This window comes from Nicotiana tabacum, chromosome 12 (assembly GCF_000715075.1).
Source record: "Nicotiana tabacum cultivar K326 chromosome 12, ASM71507v2, whole genome shotgun sequence".
Lineage (NCBI taxonomy): Eukaryota > Viridiplantae > Streptophyta > Magnoliopsida > Solanales > Solanaceae > Nicotiana > Nicotiana tabacum.
This window is the reverse complement of record NC_134091.1, coordinates 12510238-12526739: the sequence shown is the minus strand read 5'-3', so window position 1 is coordinate 12526739 and position 16502 is coordinate 12510238. Positions and strand designations below refer to the sequence as shown.

The window sequence follows — 16502 nt, the reverse complement described above, 5'->3', positions numbered from 1 at the left end:
CTCACTAACAATGGTATTTACAAGAGGAATGGAATGAATTGGCCTAGGACCTGACAGCTGCTTGGGAACATCTTGTTCTTTGTGCTTCAGAATGTAGAGACCATGCTCCTCCTTACCAATCCCCATTACCTTTTCAGTGAATAGCTCCTGAAATATGCAGAAGGCGGGAAAGAAAGCTACTAGACATCTTAGCTCTTTTGTGATTTTTGACACTGACATCAGATTGAACTTGAAATCTGGAATATAGAGCACATGATGTACTGATTTATACTTAAACAATGGTATATCACCAGTGTGACTGATAGTAACCTTTTCACCATTAGAAAGTTGAACTGAATTTTGGTCACTGTCTGATAATTTTCTAATATTGCTCAGTAGATTCAAGTTGTGAGCGATATGATTAGTAACACTTGTATCTGTAATCCAATTATTGCTCACTAGATGAGACATGAGGGTTGTTATTATATTTGTAGTATTCATTGTTGCAGAATTAGCCATAGTTTCAACCTGCTTTCCATTGTTCAGCATCTGCAGGATCTGATTATATTGATTCTGAGTGAAGAAAGGTGCTGAAGAGGCACCTATTTTTGCTGAAGAACTATCAGCTGCCAAAACATATGATGGAACCACATTAGCGGTACCTCCTTGTTGGGTAGATGAATCAGATGCTATGCTGGCAGTGTGTGCATATGCACCTTTGGAATCAGGAGTACCTCCCCCTCATTTCCTGCCTCTAAAATCAGTACGGTAACCATGAAGTTTATAACAATTGTCTCTAGTGTGGCCTTTAGGATGACAAAAGTCACATTGAAGAGATGACTTTCCAAAGTTGTTTCTGGGCTTATAACCACGATTATAACTACCAGTAAGGGCTCTATTACTCAGTAGAGTTGTAGGATCGCCAACAGTAGCATTATTTCTTCTCTGACTTTCCACATTAATGATCATTGCATACGCCTGATTTATATTAGGTACCGGTCTAGTCATGAGAATCTGATCCTTAGCATTGTCAAAAGTATCATTTAGCCCAGTAAGAAATTGATACAACTTTCGAAGCTGATAATGTTCTACATTTTGTTTAGATTCTGGACAACCACACGAAGGAGGAGGAACTAAAGCCTCGTATTCATCCCATAATTCTCTAAGTTCTGAAAAATATTCAGACACAGATAACAGACCTTGTGTTAGCTTCCCAATTTAAGGATCTAGATGCATTGACCTTATCAAACCTCTCATGAAGGTCTTCCCAAACCTAGTGAGCATCAGAAGCGTATATCACATAACTAAGTAAATTTGTGGCCACAGTGTTCATTATCCAAGCCAACACAATAGCAGTACACCTATCCCATAGCTCATGTATGCTAGGATCAAACATGTATTTTCTACATGTTCCTAACACAAAACCTAAGTTTATTTTTGCCATGCAATATAATTTTTATAGATCTACTCCATAATGAATAATTCTTAGAACCTCGAAGTTGAATTGAAATGAGAACTGCACCTTGTGTATCATACAGGTGGATATAGATAGGGTGATTGTGAGGAACTAGGTCTACATTCTGATCATGTAGTGTTGGAGTGGCAGGGGCAGAGGATGTATTTTCTTTGATAGTCATTGTAGTACTCAATTAGCAGATCTTCAAAATCAACAATTGAGATTGAAGTTTTCAGTAAATCGAGATTCAATCACAGAGGAACTATCACCGTAGATCACATATTCGAATGCAAGCTCAATTTGTGAGAATCTTCTACTTACTTCTCTTTGCAGCAAGCTTCTCCTAATTGGTGAACCAGGTAACGTCACCGGAGCTCTGATACCATGTTAATGGAGGTCAGCTATGGAGGTGAGCAGAAGAGGAAATGAGACGAGAGAGAAAAGAAAGTGAAATACATTCTCACTAATTTAATATTGAGCTACAAGTCTCAAATGAAAATAAAATTCCCTATTTATACACAAGGCTAACTAACTAACTAACTTGTTAACTTAATCCTACACTAATGCCAACTCATTAACAGTTGGCTTACAGCTGTGTAACCGCTTCTAACTACCAGCCTCAACAATTATTCTTTTTATTGGAGCTGATTTCTCCGACTTTGAGCCGATTTAATTTCTTGAAGCTGATATCTTCAACGAAGAACTGTAATAAGCTATGCGTACGTTTCGCAACTCGAGTGTAGTCGTAATTAAATTTTGAGTTCAACTTTTATACACTAAAAATGTAAAATAAAAAAAATAAAAAAAAGTAAACAATCATGTTACATTTTTCTGTTGTAATAGGTAACTTGTGTTATTTTCAAGATTATAAATTTTATTACTTATTTATAATGAATTACATGATATTATCTTTTGAATAACCAGATATTATATAAAATTACACTGTGAATGTAACATTAGTTAAACTCATTAATTTTCATGTCTGCGGAAAGTACGTACCCTCCAAAGTCCAAAGGCCTTTCCTTTTCCGAGAAAAGAAATCGTCAACTTTGAATGTAGTCGTCAGTTTTCTTTTTTAGCTCTTTCCATTGATAATTGATTGCAGTAGGTGGAAAGTTTGAATTAACAAAAGATATTGACATAACAGAAACTTTATTTTAATGTACCTAGGCGTTTTGATGGCCCATGTATTACAGGAGCAGCACAGTGTTTATGTACTAATAGCCTAATCTTGACTTAGGTCGCCTAACAGCAGTGACAATTAAAATAGCCAAACTGAGCAGCAAGAAAACATGATATTCTGGTCATCAAAATTTTAAGAGTTATTTGCACTCGCCGAAATTTTAATTCTTATGTGTATAGGGTAAAATCCTTTCAAATTAAATACTCGCACGATAGAGCGACACGTGAAACCAGAGGTAGACAGAAAGTGAGATAGGTGGAAACCAAGACCGGGGACAGATGCTTCGATTGGCACCGGAGAGCCCCGAAGGAAATATTGCTAATGAAGACAAACGAGTGACTGCCACCCGGTAGCATTCAGTGAAGAATTTTCTGCAATATTAAATAAACAGTCAGTTATAGAGAATTATGGCATTCATAGCCTGTCGTTACACATTCTTTAATGACCCACATTATTGTCAGTTAAGAGAGTCTTACTCCTATGACCTTGTTCCTTAGGTGCAACTATAAATAGTGATTTCAACCGTCATTGTAGGGAGAAATTTTATGATAAACTTATGCTATATACTATTCAAAATCTCAATAACATTTCATTTCTTGCTTATTAAGATTCATATTGCTGCCTTCGGAAGCTTTGCTCCCGGAACCAGGCTATTTACTGTCAAATCTCGATTTCAACGTTAAATCTTGTATTTTATTTAATCTATTTATTATTTTTGAGGTCAAATCGATTTGCTTGTTTATAAATCAGGTTACAAATTCAACTATACCGTTTTTTCGGACGTACAATATGTGTTATAGAATTTCTACCCCGGGCTGTGATGGGTGGGATGATCGAAATATTTTTCACTCTTATAACCTTCAAAATAGACGTCGTCTGAATTAGCCGAGTCACTACAGTTTGAATACCGAAGGATTAAACCAATCGCACAACACTATCAGAGAAAAAAAGATAATATTCTGATCATCAAAATTCTGAAGAATAACTTCACAGTGATTTCTCTATATAAAAAAGCACATATCAGTTCAGTTACCATACCACCGCCCACCTTATTTTATTTCTCTTGTACCAAAGAAAGTCTTAATATATTTGCTTAAAAGGTCGCAAAAACCATATTCTCTTTTCATTGATTTGAAGTTTCATTTGCTCCTTTAATGGACAAATCTGCAACAATGGCGATTGCTGAACAGAAGGAGAAGCCGCACGTCGCCTTCCTCCCAAGCCCAGGCATGGGACACATCATCCCACTCTTTGAGTTCGCCAAACGCCTAGTCATCAACCACGGCTTCCACGTCAGCTTCTTCGTCATCACGACCGGAGCATCCGCCGCACAAAATGAACTTTTCCGATCAGATAACCTCCCCGCCGGTTTCTACGCCGTCGAAATCCCACCGGTGGAAAACATCTCTTCATTTTTCACGGACGATATGAGAGTAGTCACTCGCCTCTCTATTATAGTCCGCGAATCACTCAAACAATACCTCTCCTCACTTCTAATAACACATCGCCCGAAAGCTTTGATCATTGATTTGTTCTGTACTGACGCTTTTGAGATTTGCAAAGAGGTTTCTATTCCTGTTTACTCTTTCTTCACTGCCTCTACTCTTTTGATGGCTTTCTCTTCGTATCTTCCGACGCTAGACCGGGAAGTCAACGGCGAGTTCGTTGACCTTTCCGAACCTATTCAAACTCCTGGATGCAATACAATATGCCCTCACGACCTCCTAGACCAGGTACATTTGAGATTCATATCTGAAAATTATTAAAATTTTAACGAATATTAAATGAATTTAATACAAGGTGCAATTTTTTTTTTACGCTCTCACTACTAGGGCTGCTTATCGGGCGGATTGGGCGGTTATATGCTCTTAACGGTTTAGCTTATCGGTTATCGGCTTTTAAATGTATTAATCCGCTAGCCACCTGATAAGATATCGGACGGATTGGTATCGGTTTAGCTCTTATCGGACGGTTATCGAGCGGTTTATCGGATTGTTTGTTGACCGCTATGACTCAAAATAAAATTCCTAAGAAGAGAGCTAAATAGAAGAAATAGAGAGATGTGTATTCCAACGTATTTTCCAGTAGAATCATCTCTGGGGATGAGCCTATTAACAACTTATAACTATCAGAAGAAATAGAAGAGAACACTGGGTATAATACATGATAATCAAAATTATCTAATAGTAACTAAATGGAATAGTAAATTATAACTAAATGTCTAATAGTAAATTAGTAATAGAGAATAGAGATAGAGTACTGGAAGTGGAAGAATGGTTTTTGATTATTTAATATATATATTTTTGATTATTTAATATATGGATAAAAATAAATTTTATGCATATATATATATACATTCTTAACGGGTTAACGGATTATCCGTTAAGAAAATTGAATAATCCGCCCCCAAACCGATAAGCCGTTAATAAAAAAATTTCAATCTGTTCCCCGTCCGTTAAACCGTTAAACCGATACCAATAAGCCATTAAACTTCGGTTTCGGTTCGGTTTTGAACACCCCTACTCACTACAATTTAAGTGACTACAACATATTTTTTTTGCTGGGGTTTGGTTCCCGCATTGGAGCCCGACTATATCCGGATTCGCACCGCTTAGGACCTCATTCGCGGGAAGCATTACCTACCGAGGATTTTTCCATGTCTATGGCTCGAACCGAGATTACAACATGTTACTACTATGTATTACTATATTTTTAAGGTTTATCTCATTAGGATTTTTGAAGGGGAGCCTCGGCATAATTGATAAAGTTGCGATTTTGTGGTCCGGTCATTCCTTGGACCCTGCGTATAGTGGGAGCTTAGTGCACCGGACTTTTTCATTATGATTCTTATGAAAAGTTATCCGTTGTAGTAGATTAATTTAATATTCGATGGTGTAAAATACTTACATCAATATTCTACAAAAACATAATATGTGAAAATTATTAAAATTTTAACGAATATTAAATAAATTCAATTTATATACAAACTGCAATTTATTTTTTACACTATAAGTGCAATTTAAGTATTTATAACATATTACTATGTATTACTCTATTTTTAAGGTTATCTCATTAGGATTCTTATGAAAAGTTATCCATTGTTGTAGATTAACTTAATATTCGATGGTGTACAATACTTGCATCAATAGTTTTACAAAACTTAATATGAATTCATAATTTCAAATGAATAATAAATTTAATGGATAAAAAGTTAAAAGATATTGACTAGATTAAAATTTAAATTCTGAATTTGTCTTTACAGGTGAAAGACAGGAAAAACGATGAGTACAAATGGTATTTACTTCACGTCAGCAGGTTGACGTTGGCCGCCGGAATATTTGTCAACAGTTGGGATGATCTTGAACCTGTGTCCCTTCGAGCTCTTAAAGAAAACTCGTTTTTCCAAAATATACCAATTCCGCATGTTCATGCTATAGGGCCATTGATCAAACAAGATGAAGTCGTTACAGAAAAGGATGCTGAGATTTTGGCGTGGTTGGATAATCAGCCGCCTGATTCTGTTCTCTTTGTGGCCTTTGGCAGTGGCGGCACTTTAACAAGTGAACAACTTACTGAGTTAGCTTGGGGTCTACAAATGAGTCAGCAAAGGTTATATTACATTTTAATATTAGAAAAATAGCGTTTTAAGTGAGTATTAATAAATTATCATATCTATTTTACTTGTTGCAGTACGCTATCTTTTTTAAAATTATAAATCAGTGTTCACTAAATAAATAGGGAGGAAGTAAAATGAAAATGGCAGAAAAAATAATTTTCCGATGAAATTTTATGTTTTTTGGGCGGGTTAATGATTGGGTCGGGTAAGTTAGGAAATCGGGTATTTTCGGGGTTATTTTTGAACCGACAGATGAACGGAGATTATATATTTAGCCCTGGCCAATAATTCAAGGATAGTTTTGATCATTTTCCATTGATTTAATTGAATTAGACCAATAACAAAATCAACGTAGAATTAAATATTTTTTATTTTTATAATTCAAGTTGACCCTTAGTTATAAGGGCAAAATGAGTCGAAAAGATAAAATTGTAGGCATTTTTGGACCGATAGCCGATAGGTGGAGGGGGATATATTTAAGTCCGTATATATTTGGCCCTTGACTAATAGTTTCCGTTTCTACAATTTTATTATCCTACTAAATTTTTAATTATCTCCGGAAAAAATATATCCAACCTAAAAATTTGTTGTTTTTATTGTTATTCCCGTCAATATTCCTGTATTTGTAAATATTAATTCTGCAAAATATAAGTTAACGTAATGAAACAATAATAATAAATTCGAGCCCACTGAATTCACAGTGTTTCCTTAAGGAATTTAATCCCCTCCTAGTACCCAAGGTAATGGATTACTTCCTCCCAGGATAGAACGAATAACACACTGGTGTAGCGGTACTTCAAACCCCAGTGTTTCGGCGAACACAAAGTTTGGTAGCAAATCACACTTACAGTTGCTTTGTTTGAAGTTAAAAAACAATGCAGAACGAAGGAGTATATACTCAGAAAAACGTATGGAAGTTCTGAGAGGAAGGAATGCAATGTATAGCCAATTTGTTGAGCGAATTGTATGTTGAGTTTTTGGTATATTTCTTCAACATTTGCTGCTCATATATATAGCAGCCAAGAAGGAGTGCAAGACCAAACGTCCACCCTTCATGGTGGAGCAAGCATTACATGTTTGTGGAGCAAGCACTTCATGTTTGTGGAGCAAGCACTTCATGGTGGGAAGACCATTATCCGGCTGCCAAATTATCAATACACGGATTGAAAAATATCCGTTTACAAATACGGATAATCTTACGTTAATATTTACTATTAACAAATAAATTTGGTCCAAAAAATTAATCAATCAATCGATCATTTGACCAAATCCAAATCCAAATCCGAATCCGAATCCGAAGCCGAAGCCGAAGCCGAAGCCGAAGCCGAAGCCGTAGCCGAAGCCGAGCCGAGCGAGCGAGCGACGACGACGGCGCGAGGCTTGCTTTCTTCTTAACTCTTTAAGAGCTACAAGAAGAGCAATTATATATATACCCACCAAAAATGTCTTCCACTTCCAATATGGGACAATGTCTCATTGTTAAGAGGGGGAAACTTAAAATTTTACTCAAAATTTCATTTTCCCTCCATTTCCCATTCACCCTCATTTTAAGAATATTACATCTTAAAAATAAAACCTCAACAATCCCCCACATGAATGGGGAATGGCTATATCACGGAAGTATGCATGAAAAACTGTGTGATTTACAAGCAAGGATTAATTGCATCTGGATAAGTAGGTTTCCCTTTGAACTTTCCGTAGTAAACTTATGTCGGATATACTCGGTCAATCGGTAGATTTGATATCTTTGAACCGTCGATCTTTGGTGTATACCTAGACAACCATAAGTCACACAATCAACCCTTAACCGTCTTTGGTTCTCATTGTTGTGTTCGTTTCAGCCATGAACACCGCCTGGTTTCATAAGTGCGTAGAGAACTGGCCTTACAAAGTTCTCCTTGAAGCGGCTCACACTTCACACTTAAATAGGTGATTCCTAAACGTGTCATCCTGTAGATACACTATTTGATATACCCCGTATCAAATTTAGAAATCATTAAAAAGCCTTAATGCTTTATCCTTGGTACTGAACATTGTCTCATCACGAGAATGGACTAAAATTTTATTTGACAATGTTGAACCGTCATTAATAACTTTGTTTGATCTCTTTGAACCTAGATCTTGGGATCTCCAGTCTTCTAGGTAGAGTTACCGCCACAATGACTTGTTCTCGGCCATAGCCCCATTCCCCTTGATGATTTCTCAACTACCTCTCTAGTTAGGCCTTTTGTAAGTGGATCCGACACATTATCACTTGACTTTACATAGTCAATTGTGATAATTCCTCTAGAGAGTAATTGCCTAACGGTTTTATGTATTCGTCGTATATGACGAGATTTACCGTTATACATGACGCTCCCAGCCCTTCCAATTGCCGCTTGACTATCACAATGTATGCATATTGGTGCCAACGGTTTGGGCCAAAATGGAATGTCTTCCAAGAAATTCCGGAGCCATTCAGCTTCTTCACCGGCTTTATCTAAGGCTATGAATTCAGCCTCCATTGTAGAGCGGGCAATACATGTTTGTTTGGACGACTTCCAAGATACCGCTCCTCCACCAATAGTGAATACATATCCACTCGTGGACTTAGAATCAGTTGAACCGGTGATCCAATTTGCATCACAGTATCCCTCAATCACCGCAGGAAAATTACTGTAGTGCAATTCAAAGTTCTGGGTATGTTCTAAATATCCCAAAACTCGTTTCATTGCCATCCAATGAGATTGGCCTGGATTGCTCGTATATCGACTCAGTTTACTTATAGCACAAGCTATGTCTGGTCGTGTACAATTCATGATATACATTAAGCATCCCAATACACGAGCATAATCCAATTGTGATATGCTTTGGCCTTTGTTCTTTGCTAATGCAAGATTCACGTCAATTGGAGTCTTTGCAACTTTAAAGCCCAAGTGCTTGAATTTTTCAAGTACTGTCTTAATATAATGAGATTGTGACAATGCCAGACCTTGAGGAGTCTTATTGATCTTAATTCCCAGAATTAAATCAGCCACTCCCAAGTCTTTCATATCAAACTTGCTATTGAGCATACGCTTAGTAGCATTTATGTTGGCAATGTCATTACTCATTATCAACATATCATCCACATATAGGCAAACAATGACTATGTGATTTGGAACATTTTTAATGTACACGCATTTATCACATTCATTTATCTTAAAACCATTTGACAACATTGTTTGGTCAAATTTCGCATGCCATTGTTTGGGTGCTTGTTTTAGTCCGTAAAGAGACTTAACAAGTCTACATACCTTCTTTTCTTTACCTGGAACCACAAACCCTTCAGGTTGTTCCATGTAAATTTCTTCCTCCAACTCTCCATTTAAGAAGGTCGTCTTAACATCCATTTGATGAATTTCAAGACCATACACTGTAGCTAATGCTACTAACATCCGTATGGACGTAATTCTTGTAACTGGAGAGTATGTATCAAAGTAGTCTAGACCTTCTCATTGTCTATACCCTTTGACTACGAGCCTTGCCTTGAATTTATCAATAGTGCCATCATCTTTGATTTTTCTCTTAAAAATTCATTTAGAACCCAAAGGTTTATTTCCAGGAGGAAGATCAACCAATTCTCATGTATGGTTGTTCAATATGGATTCTATTTCACTATTGACTGCCTCTTTCCAAAACAATGATTCCGAAGAAGTCATAGCTTCTTTAAATGTTTGAGGCTCATTCTCCAATAAGAAAGCCACAAAATCTGGTCCAAATGAAGTAGACGTTCTTTGACGTTTACTACGTCTTGGATTCTCCTGATTACATGTACTTTCTTTTGTTTCTTCCCGAGGTCGTTTAGATCCTTCACCAAACGACTCACATTCCTTTTTATACGGATATATATTTTCAAAAAACTCAGCATTATCTGATTCTATAACCGTATTATTATGAATGTCGGAATTTTCTGATTTATGAACCAGAAATCGATATGCTTTACTATTTGTCGCATATCCTATGAAAACACAATCAACGGTTTTCGGTCCTATCTTTACCCTTTTGGGTTTAGGAACTTGCACTTTTGCCAAACACCCCCACACTTTAAAATAATTCAAGTTGGGCTTCCTTCCTTTCCATTGTTCATAAGGAATGGATTGTGTTTTGCTATGGGGCACTCGATTTAATATTCGATTAGCCGTAAGAATGGCTTCCCCCCACAAGTTCTGTGGCAAACCAGAACTTATCAACAACGCATTCATCATCTCCTTTAATGTGCGATTCTTTCTTTCCGCAATCCCATTAGATTGGGGCGTGTAAGGGGCTGTTGTTTGATGAATAATTCCATATTCTAAACATATTTCTTCAAAAGGAGATTCATATTCACCACCCCTATCACTTCTTATCATTTTTACTTTCTTGTTAAGTTGCGTTTCAACTTCATTTTTGTATTGCCTGAATGCGTCTATTGCTTCATCTTTACTATTCAGTAAGTAAACATAGCAATATCGAGTACCATCGTCAATAAAAGTTATGAAATACTTCTTTCCACCGCGAGATGGTATTGACTTCATGTCACAAATATCTGTGTGAATTAAGTCTAAAGGATTTGAATTCCTTTCAACTGACTTATAAGGATGTTTAACATACTTAGATTCCACACATGTTTGACATTTTGATTTTTCGCATTCAAACTTGGGCAGTACTTCCAAGTTAATCATTTTCCGCAAGGTTTTATAATTGACATGACCCAAACGTACATGCCATAAATCATTTGACTCAAGTAAGTAAGAAGAAGCTGAAATATTATTATTATTTTCAACAACCATTACATTTAGGTTGAAAAGGCCCTCGGTGAGGTAACCTTTTCCCACAAATATTTCATTCTTACTAATTACAACCTTGTTGGATACAAAAATGCACTTAAAACCGTGCTTAACAAGAAGTCCCGTAGAGACTAAATTCTTTCTCATTTCGGGAACATGAAGGACATTGTTCAAAGTCATGACCTTGCCAGAAGTCATTTTTAGAAATACCTTCCCATATCCTTCAACTTTTGCTGTTGAAGCATTTCCCATATAAACTGTCTCTCCGGGTTCAGCAAGAGCATAGGTAGCAAAAGCCTCTCTAACTGCACAAACATGGCGAGTGGCTCCTGAATCAAACCACCACAGTTTAGGATTTCCCACCAAGTTACATTCAGAGAGCATGGCACACAAGTTATCAACATCATCATGGTTTACTACCATGTTTGCTTGACCCCTTTTCTTGTCTTTCTTCGGAGCACGACACTCCGTAGATTTGTGTCCGGTTTTCCCACAGTTGTAGCAGTTTCCACTGAACCGCTTCTTGCTTGGGTTGTATTTCGGACCAGAAGCCTTCTTCCTCTTTTTGTTAGCTTCAACAATATTTGCTCCCATTATTGTTGAATTTCCACGGCCTCTCCTTTCAGCAGCTTTATTGTCCTCTTCGATTCTCAACCGAACAATGAGATCTTCAAGGGACATTTCCTTTCGTTTGTGTTTCAAATAATTTTTGAAGTCCTTCCACAACGGAGGCAACTTCTCAATCATTGCTGCTACTTGGAATGCTTCGTTGATTACAAGACCTTCAGCAAGTAGATCATGAATAATCACTTGCAATTCCTGGACTTGAGTAATAACAGACTTGCTATCTATCATTTTGTAGTCCAGAAATTTTGCGGCAACGAATTTCTTCATCCCGGCATCTTCAGTCTTATATTTCTTTTCAAGCGCATTCCACAATTCTTTGGATGTCTCCATGCTACTGTATACATTATACAGATTATCATCCAGTCCGCTAAGAATATAATTCTTGCATAAAAAATCAGAATGCTTCCACGCTTCAATCACGAGAAAGCGTTCATTATCTGGAGTTTTATCCGGCAGATCAGGAACATCTTCCTTGATGAACTTCTGTAGACATAACGTAGTTAAGTAGAAGAACATCTTCTGCTGCCAGCGTTTGAAATCAATCCCGGAAAATTTTCCGGGTTTTTCTCCCGGTGCCAACGCCGGTGTTCGGCTTGTCGTTGCGTTGGCAGTCGCCATCGGAACAGCTTGGTTTTCGTTTTCAGTCATCATCTTTTCTGTAAAAGAATGACACAAACAAACGTTTAATACATGTTTTCAAACTGGAGTAAAAATCACGTAGATTTTAATATCCAACAAAACGCCACGAAGGCTTAACTCTCCAAAACGGGAGTACACAAACCACAAAGGTTTTAGTTTGCAGAATAATAAGAATAACACAAGTACAGAAATAAATATTAAATTCCTTAAGATTGTTATTCCCGTCAATATTCCTGTATTTGTAAATATTAATTCTGCAAAATATAAGTTAACGTAATGAAACAATAATAATAAATTCGAGCCCACTAAATTCACAGTGTTTCCTTAAGGAATTTAATCCCCTCCTAGTACCCAAGGTAATGGATTATTTCCTCCCAGGATAGAACGAATAACACACTGGTGTAGCGGTACTTCAAACCCCACACAAAGTTCGGTAGCAAATCACACTTACAGTTGCTTTGTTTGAAGTTAAAAAACAATGCAGAACGAAGGAGTATATACTCAGAAAAACGTATGGAAGTTCTGAGAGGAAGGAATGCAATGTATAGCCAATTTGTTGAGCGAATTGTATGTTGAGTTTTTGGTATATTTCTTCAACATTTGCTGCTCATATATATAGCAGCCAAGAAGGAGTGCAAGACCAAGCATTACATATTTGTGGAGCAAGCACAAAAAATTAATCAATCAATCGATCATTTGACCGAAGCCGAAGCCGAAGCCGTAGCCGTAGCCGTAGCCGTAGCCGTAGCCGTAGCCGTAGCCGAAGCCGAGCCGAGCGAGCGACGACGACGACGGCGCGAGGCTTGCTTTCTTCTTAACTCTTTAAGAGCTACAAGAAGAGCAATTATATATATACCCACCAAAAATGTCTTCCACTTCCAATATGGGACAATGTCTCATTGTTAAGAGGGGAAAACTTAAAATTTTACTCAAAATTTCATTTTCCCTCCATTTCTCATTCACCCTCATTTTAAGAATATTACATCTTAAAAATAAAACCTCAACATTTATTTCTTTCTTTGCTTTCAACAGGTTCATCTTAGTGGCCCGTACGCCAAGTGATGCAAGTGCCTCGGCAGCATTTTTCAACGTGGGCAGCGATGAAAATGATCCATTGATATACTTGCCGGAAGGATTTGCGAAGAAAACAGAGGGAAGGGGTTTGGTAGTGCCTTCTTGGGCCCCTCAAGTAGCAATTCTAAATCATCCATCTTCCGGAGCATTTCTTTCGCATTGTGGATGGAATTCGACTTTAGAAAACGTAGTCCACGGCGTGCCGATGATTGCATGGCCCCTTTACGCGGAGCAGAGGATGAATGCCACCTTTTTAGCGGAGGAGGTCGGCGTGACGATGAATAAAATGAATAAAATCTATGATGCTTCCTTTACATAGATGGGTGTGACGACTGACGACTAGGCCTTTTTATTGCGTAATATGTGAAATCTCGGAAAAGTTTAGGAGGCAATTATGTCATAATGTCATTGACAAAAATGTTCATAATTTCTCTCATGGGCTGCTTTCCATCATCGACCCATGACCCCTTGGACGCGCCCCGTGACGTTCTGGCAAGCCTCCCAACGCCTAGCGCCACGGTCGACCCCCTGGTCTCGGCAGCGCCAAGTGACAAGCGCGCATGTGCCTTTGTCGCCCCATCGATAATCCTTGCCAATGCCCAGTAGCAAGCAAAGGCCAACAATGTCGCGCGCACAGACCATCATGTTGCCAATAGAGCTACGCACGCAGATCCTATGCCAAGCGCCAGCGCCCAGCCGCAGGCGGATCCAAATAGTGTCGCGCGCGCCGATAGCAATGCGCGCGCAGAGCCTGATGCTCAAGACAAAGTTGTTGTCATCGGACTTGCTTCTACCTTGTAGAAGACTAAGTCCTTTTCATTGTAATTATAGAGTAGTTTTACTTCATTCATTTTCAGTGTGCTTCTACACCTTTCATAGGTCAACTCATGTAACTTTGGCTTATTTTTTTTAAGTATTATTAAGGGGACCAAAGCATTCAAACATTCAAGCAAGCAATCATTTCTCTGTACTGGTGTCTCTCCCCCCGACACTGCATTGCATTTTGTAATAGCTTTCATCATCATCAATACAATCAGCTTTCATCATCAATTGCTCATTTTTGCTCGCTCAATTGCTCACGACATTGGTTTTCCCATACGGCACTGACAATCTAGTCTAGCGTACGGAGGGGACCTCAGTTGGTGGACAACAACCACACTGACATCGGTTACTTAGCCTTACGTTGCCCTTCCAAGGAACTTCAGGAAGGCGCCGCGTAACAGTTGGTATCAGAGCCTAGGCTCGACATCGGACGAGGGAACGCATTGCAATTACCACTATTTCTGACCATGGTGAATTACGGGGATCGCATCGCGACCCTTCAAGAGACGGTTGACGTATTACAGCCCATTATGGATACGGTGCATGATCTAAAACCAACCTAGTGCAAAGGTTGGATGACTTGGACCGCAGAATGAGGCAGGCCGAAGTTGACATAGCAAACATCAGTCGCGACTCTCAGGAAGACCGACAAACGACAGCCGTTGAGGCAGCCAAAATTCATGGCAAATTCGAGGACCTCCAATAGGAGCGTGCCGAGGATTTAGCCCATCGGAAACTAGAGGCAGACTGACTGACTGCCATGCAGCAAACCATAAACAACTTGACAAGCCAGCTCAATGTTGTCAATGCTACCCTTCAAAGCCTGCTCAAAGGAGGCGAAAACCAAATCAGGGGGGCCATGAACATTGCCCCTATGCCACAAAAGCTGAAAATTCTGGAGCCAAAGCCATACAACGGAGCTCGGGACGCTAAAGAAGTGGAAAATTTCATCTTCGACATCGAACAATACTTCGATGCCGTAGGAAAGTTGGAAGAAGCCAAAAAGGTAGCAACTGCTGCCATGTATCTTCAAGGCGATGCAAAACTCTAGTGGCGAGTGAAATATGAAGCCATCAGGGCCGGTGAAGATACTCTCCAGACATGGGCAGAACTGAAGGCAGCCATACGCCTACAGTTCTTCCCCGAAAACGTTGAATACAATGCACGGAGAAAGCTGCGTGAACTCTTCCACACCAGATCAGTGCAGGATTGCGTGCGAGAATTCTTCGCACTCATGTTAAATATACGGGATATGGGGGACAAAGATAAACTATTCGCATTCATAGAAGGTTTGAAACCTCATGCTCGTATGGAGCTGCAAAGACAAAGGGTAGATACCCTGCCCAAGGCCATTCAAGCTGCAGAGTGCCTTGGGGATTATCATATGGAAATTCAGAAGGATAGGCCCCAACCACCTATCCATGGGTGATACAATGGGAGCCAGCCTAGCAATGGTGGCCCTAACAGAAACGGAGGAGATCGAGGTGCATCCAAATCTAAGACTCCTTCCTCAAGCAGCAACAGTGCTGCATCAGTCAACAATAATCAATGGAGAAAACCCCCTTCAGAATTCCGTCATTGTGGCGGGGAACATTGGAACAATCAATGCCCAAATATACAGATCAATGCGCATCAGACTGTTGAGGATGGGTCAGATCATGACGACCCAGACGACATAGAGCAAGTAGGTTCCTTCAACGCATTTGTTGGCTCCATTCCTAATACATTGGCAGGAACCAGTGCTGGTAACCCCAAGAAGAATGCATGCCCAATCGCCAAGAAAGGGAAAGAAAAGGCGGATGAGAGGCCTCCCACCACACAAAAGAGGACCTTAATGTTCGTCGACATGAAAGTAAACGGCAAACCCATTCGGGCATTGGTATACACGAGTGCTACCCACAACTACCTAGCCTCAACTCAGGTGCATCGCCTCGGTCTAGCGGTGCAAAAGAGTCGGGGTCGTGTCAAGGCTATTAACTCTCCATCCCAGCCAGTGAGTGGAATAGCCAAAGAAGTGCCAATGAAGCTTGGCCCATACAAGGGAATATTCAACCTATGCATAGCTCTCATCGATGACTTCGCACTGATAGTGGGATTGGAATTCCTCAGGCAAACCAACACCATCCCGGTACCATATACCAACATGCTCCTAATGATGGGAGACAACGGGGGCCAAACCCCGCACCATACCATGCATACCCATAAAGATGGTCGCTGAAAACATCTCGGTCATGCAGTCAAAGAAGGGAATCAAAAGACCTGAACCTACGGTTCCGGCTGCCCTCAACACCATCAATCAAACATCATATCATCGGCGTC

The 16502-nt window shown here is 39.2% G+C and overlaps 1 protein-coding gene across 1 annotated transcript; it reads left to right on the top strand.

Moving 5' to 3' along the window:
- The first annotated feature begins 3507 nt into the window (after positions 1–3507).
- LOC142166799 (hydroquinone glucosyltransferase-like) lies at positions 3508–13818 on the top strand. Its single transcript, XM_075226159.1, has 3 exons — positions 3508–4351; positions 5881–6227; positions 13320–13818. The coding sequence occupies exons 1-3, from the start codon at positions 3773–3775 to the stop codon at positions 13678–13680; spliced, it is 1287 nt and encodes a 428-aa protein (XP_075082260.1). The 5' UTR covers positions 3508–3772; the 3' UTR covers positions 13681–13818.
- The last annotated feature ends 2684 nt before the right edge of the window (positions 13819–16502 follow it).

Excerpts from the sequence above, each read along its gene's own strand:
- LOC142166799 (XM_075226159.1), top strand. The coding sequence starts at position 3,773 with ATGGACAAATCTGCAACAATGGCGATTGCTGAACAGAAGGAGAAGCCG. Across the intron at positions 4,352-5,880 it reads CTCACGACCTCCTAGACCAG|GTGAAAGACAGGAAAAACGA; the intron begins GTACATTTGAGA and ends TTGTCTTTACAG. Across the intron at positions 6,228-13,319 it reads CTACAAATGAGTCAGCAAAG|GTTCATCTTAGTGGCCCGTA; the intron begins GTTATATTACAT and ends TGCTTTCAACAG.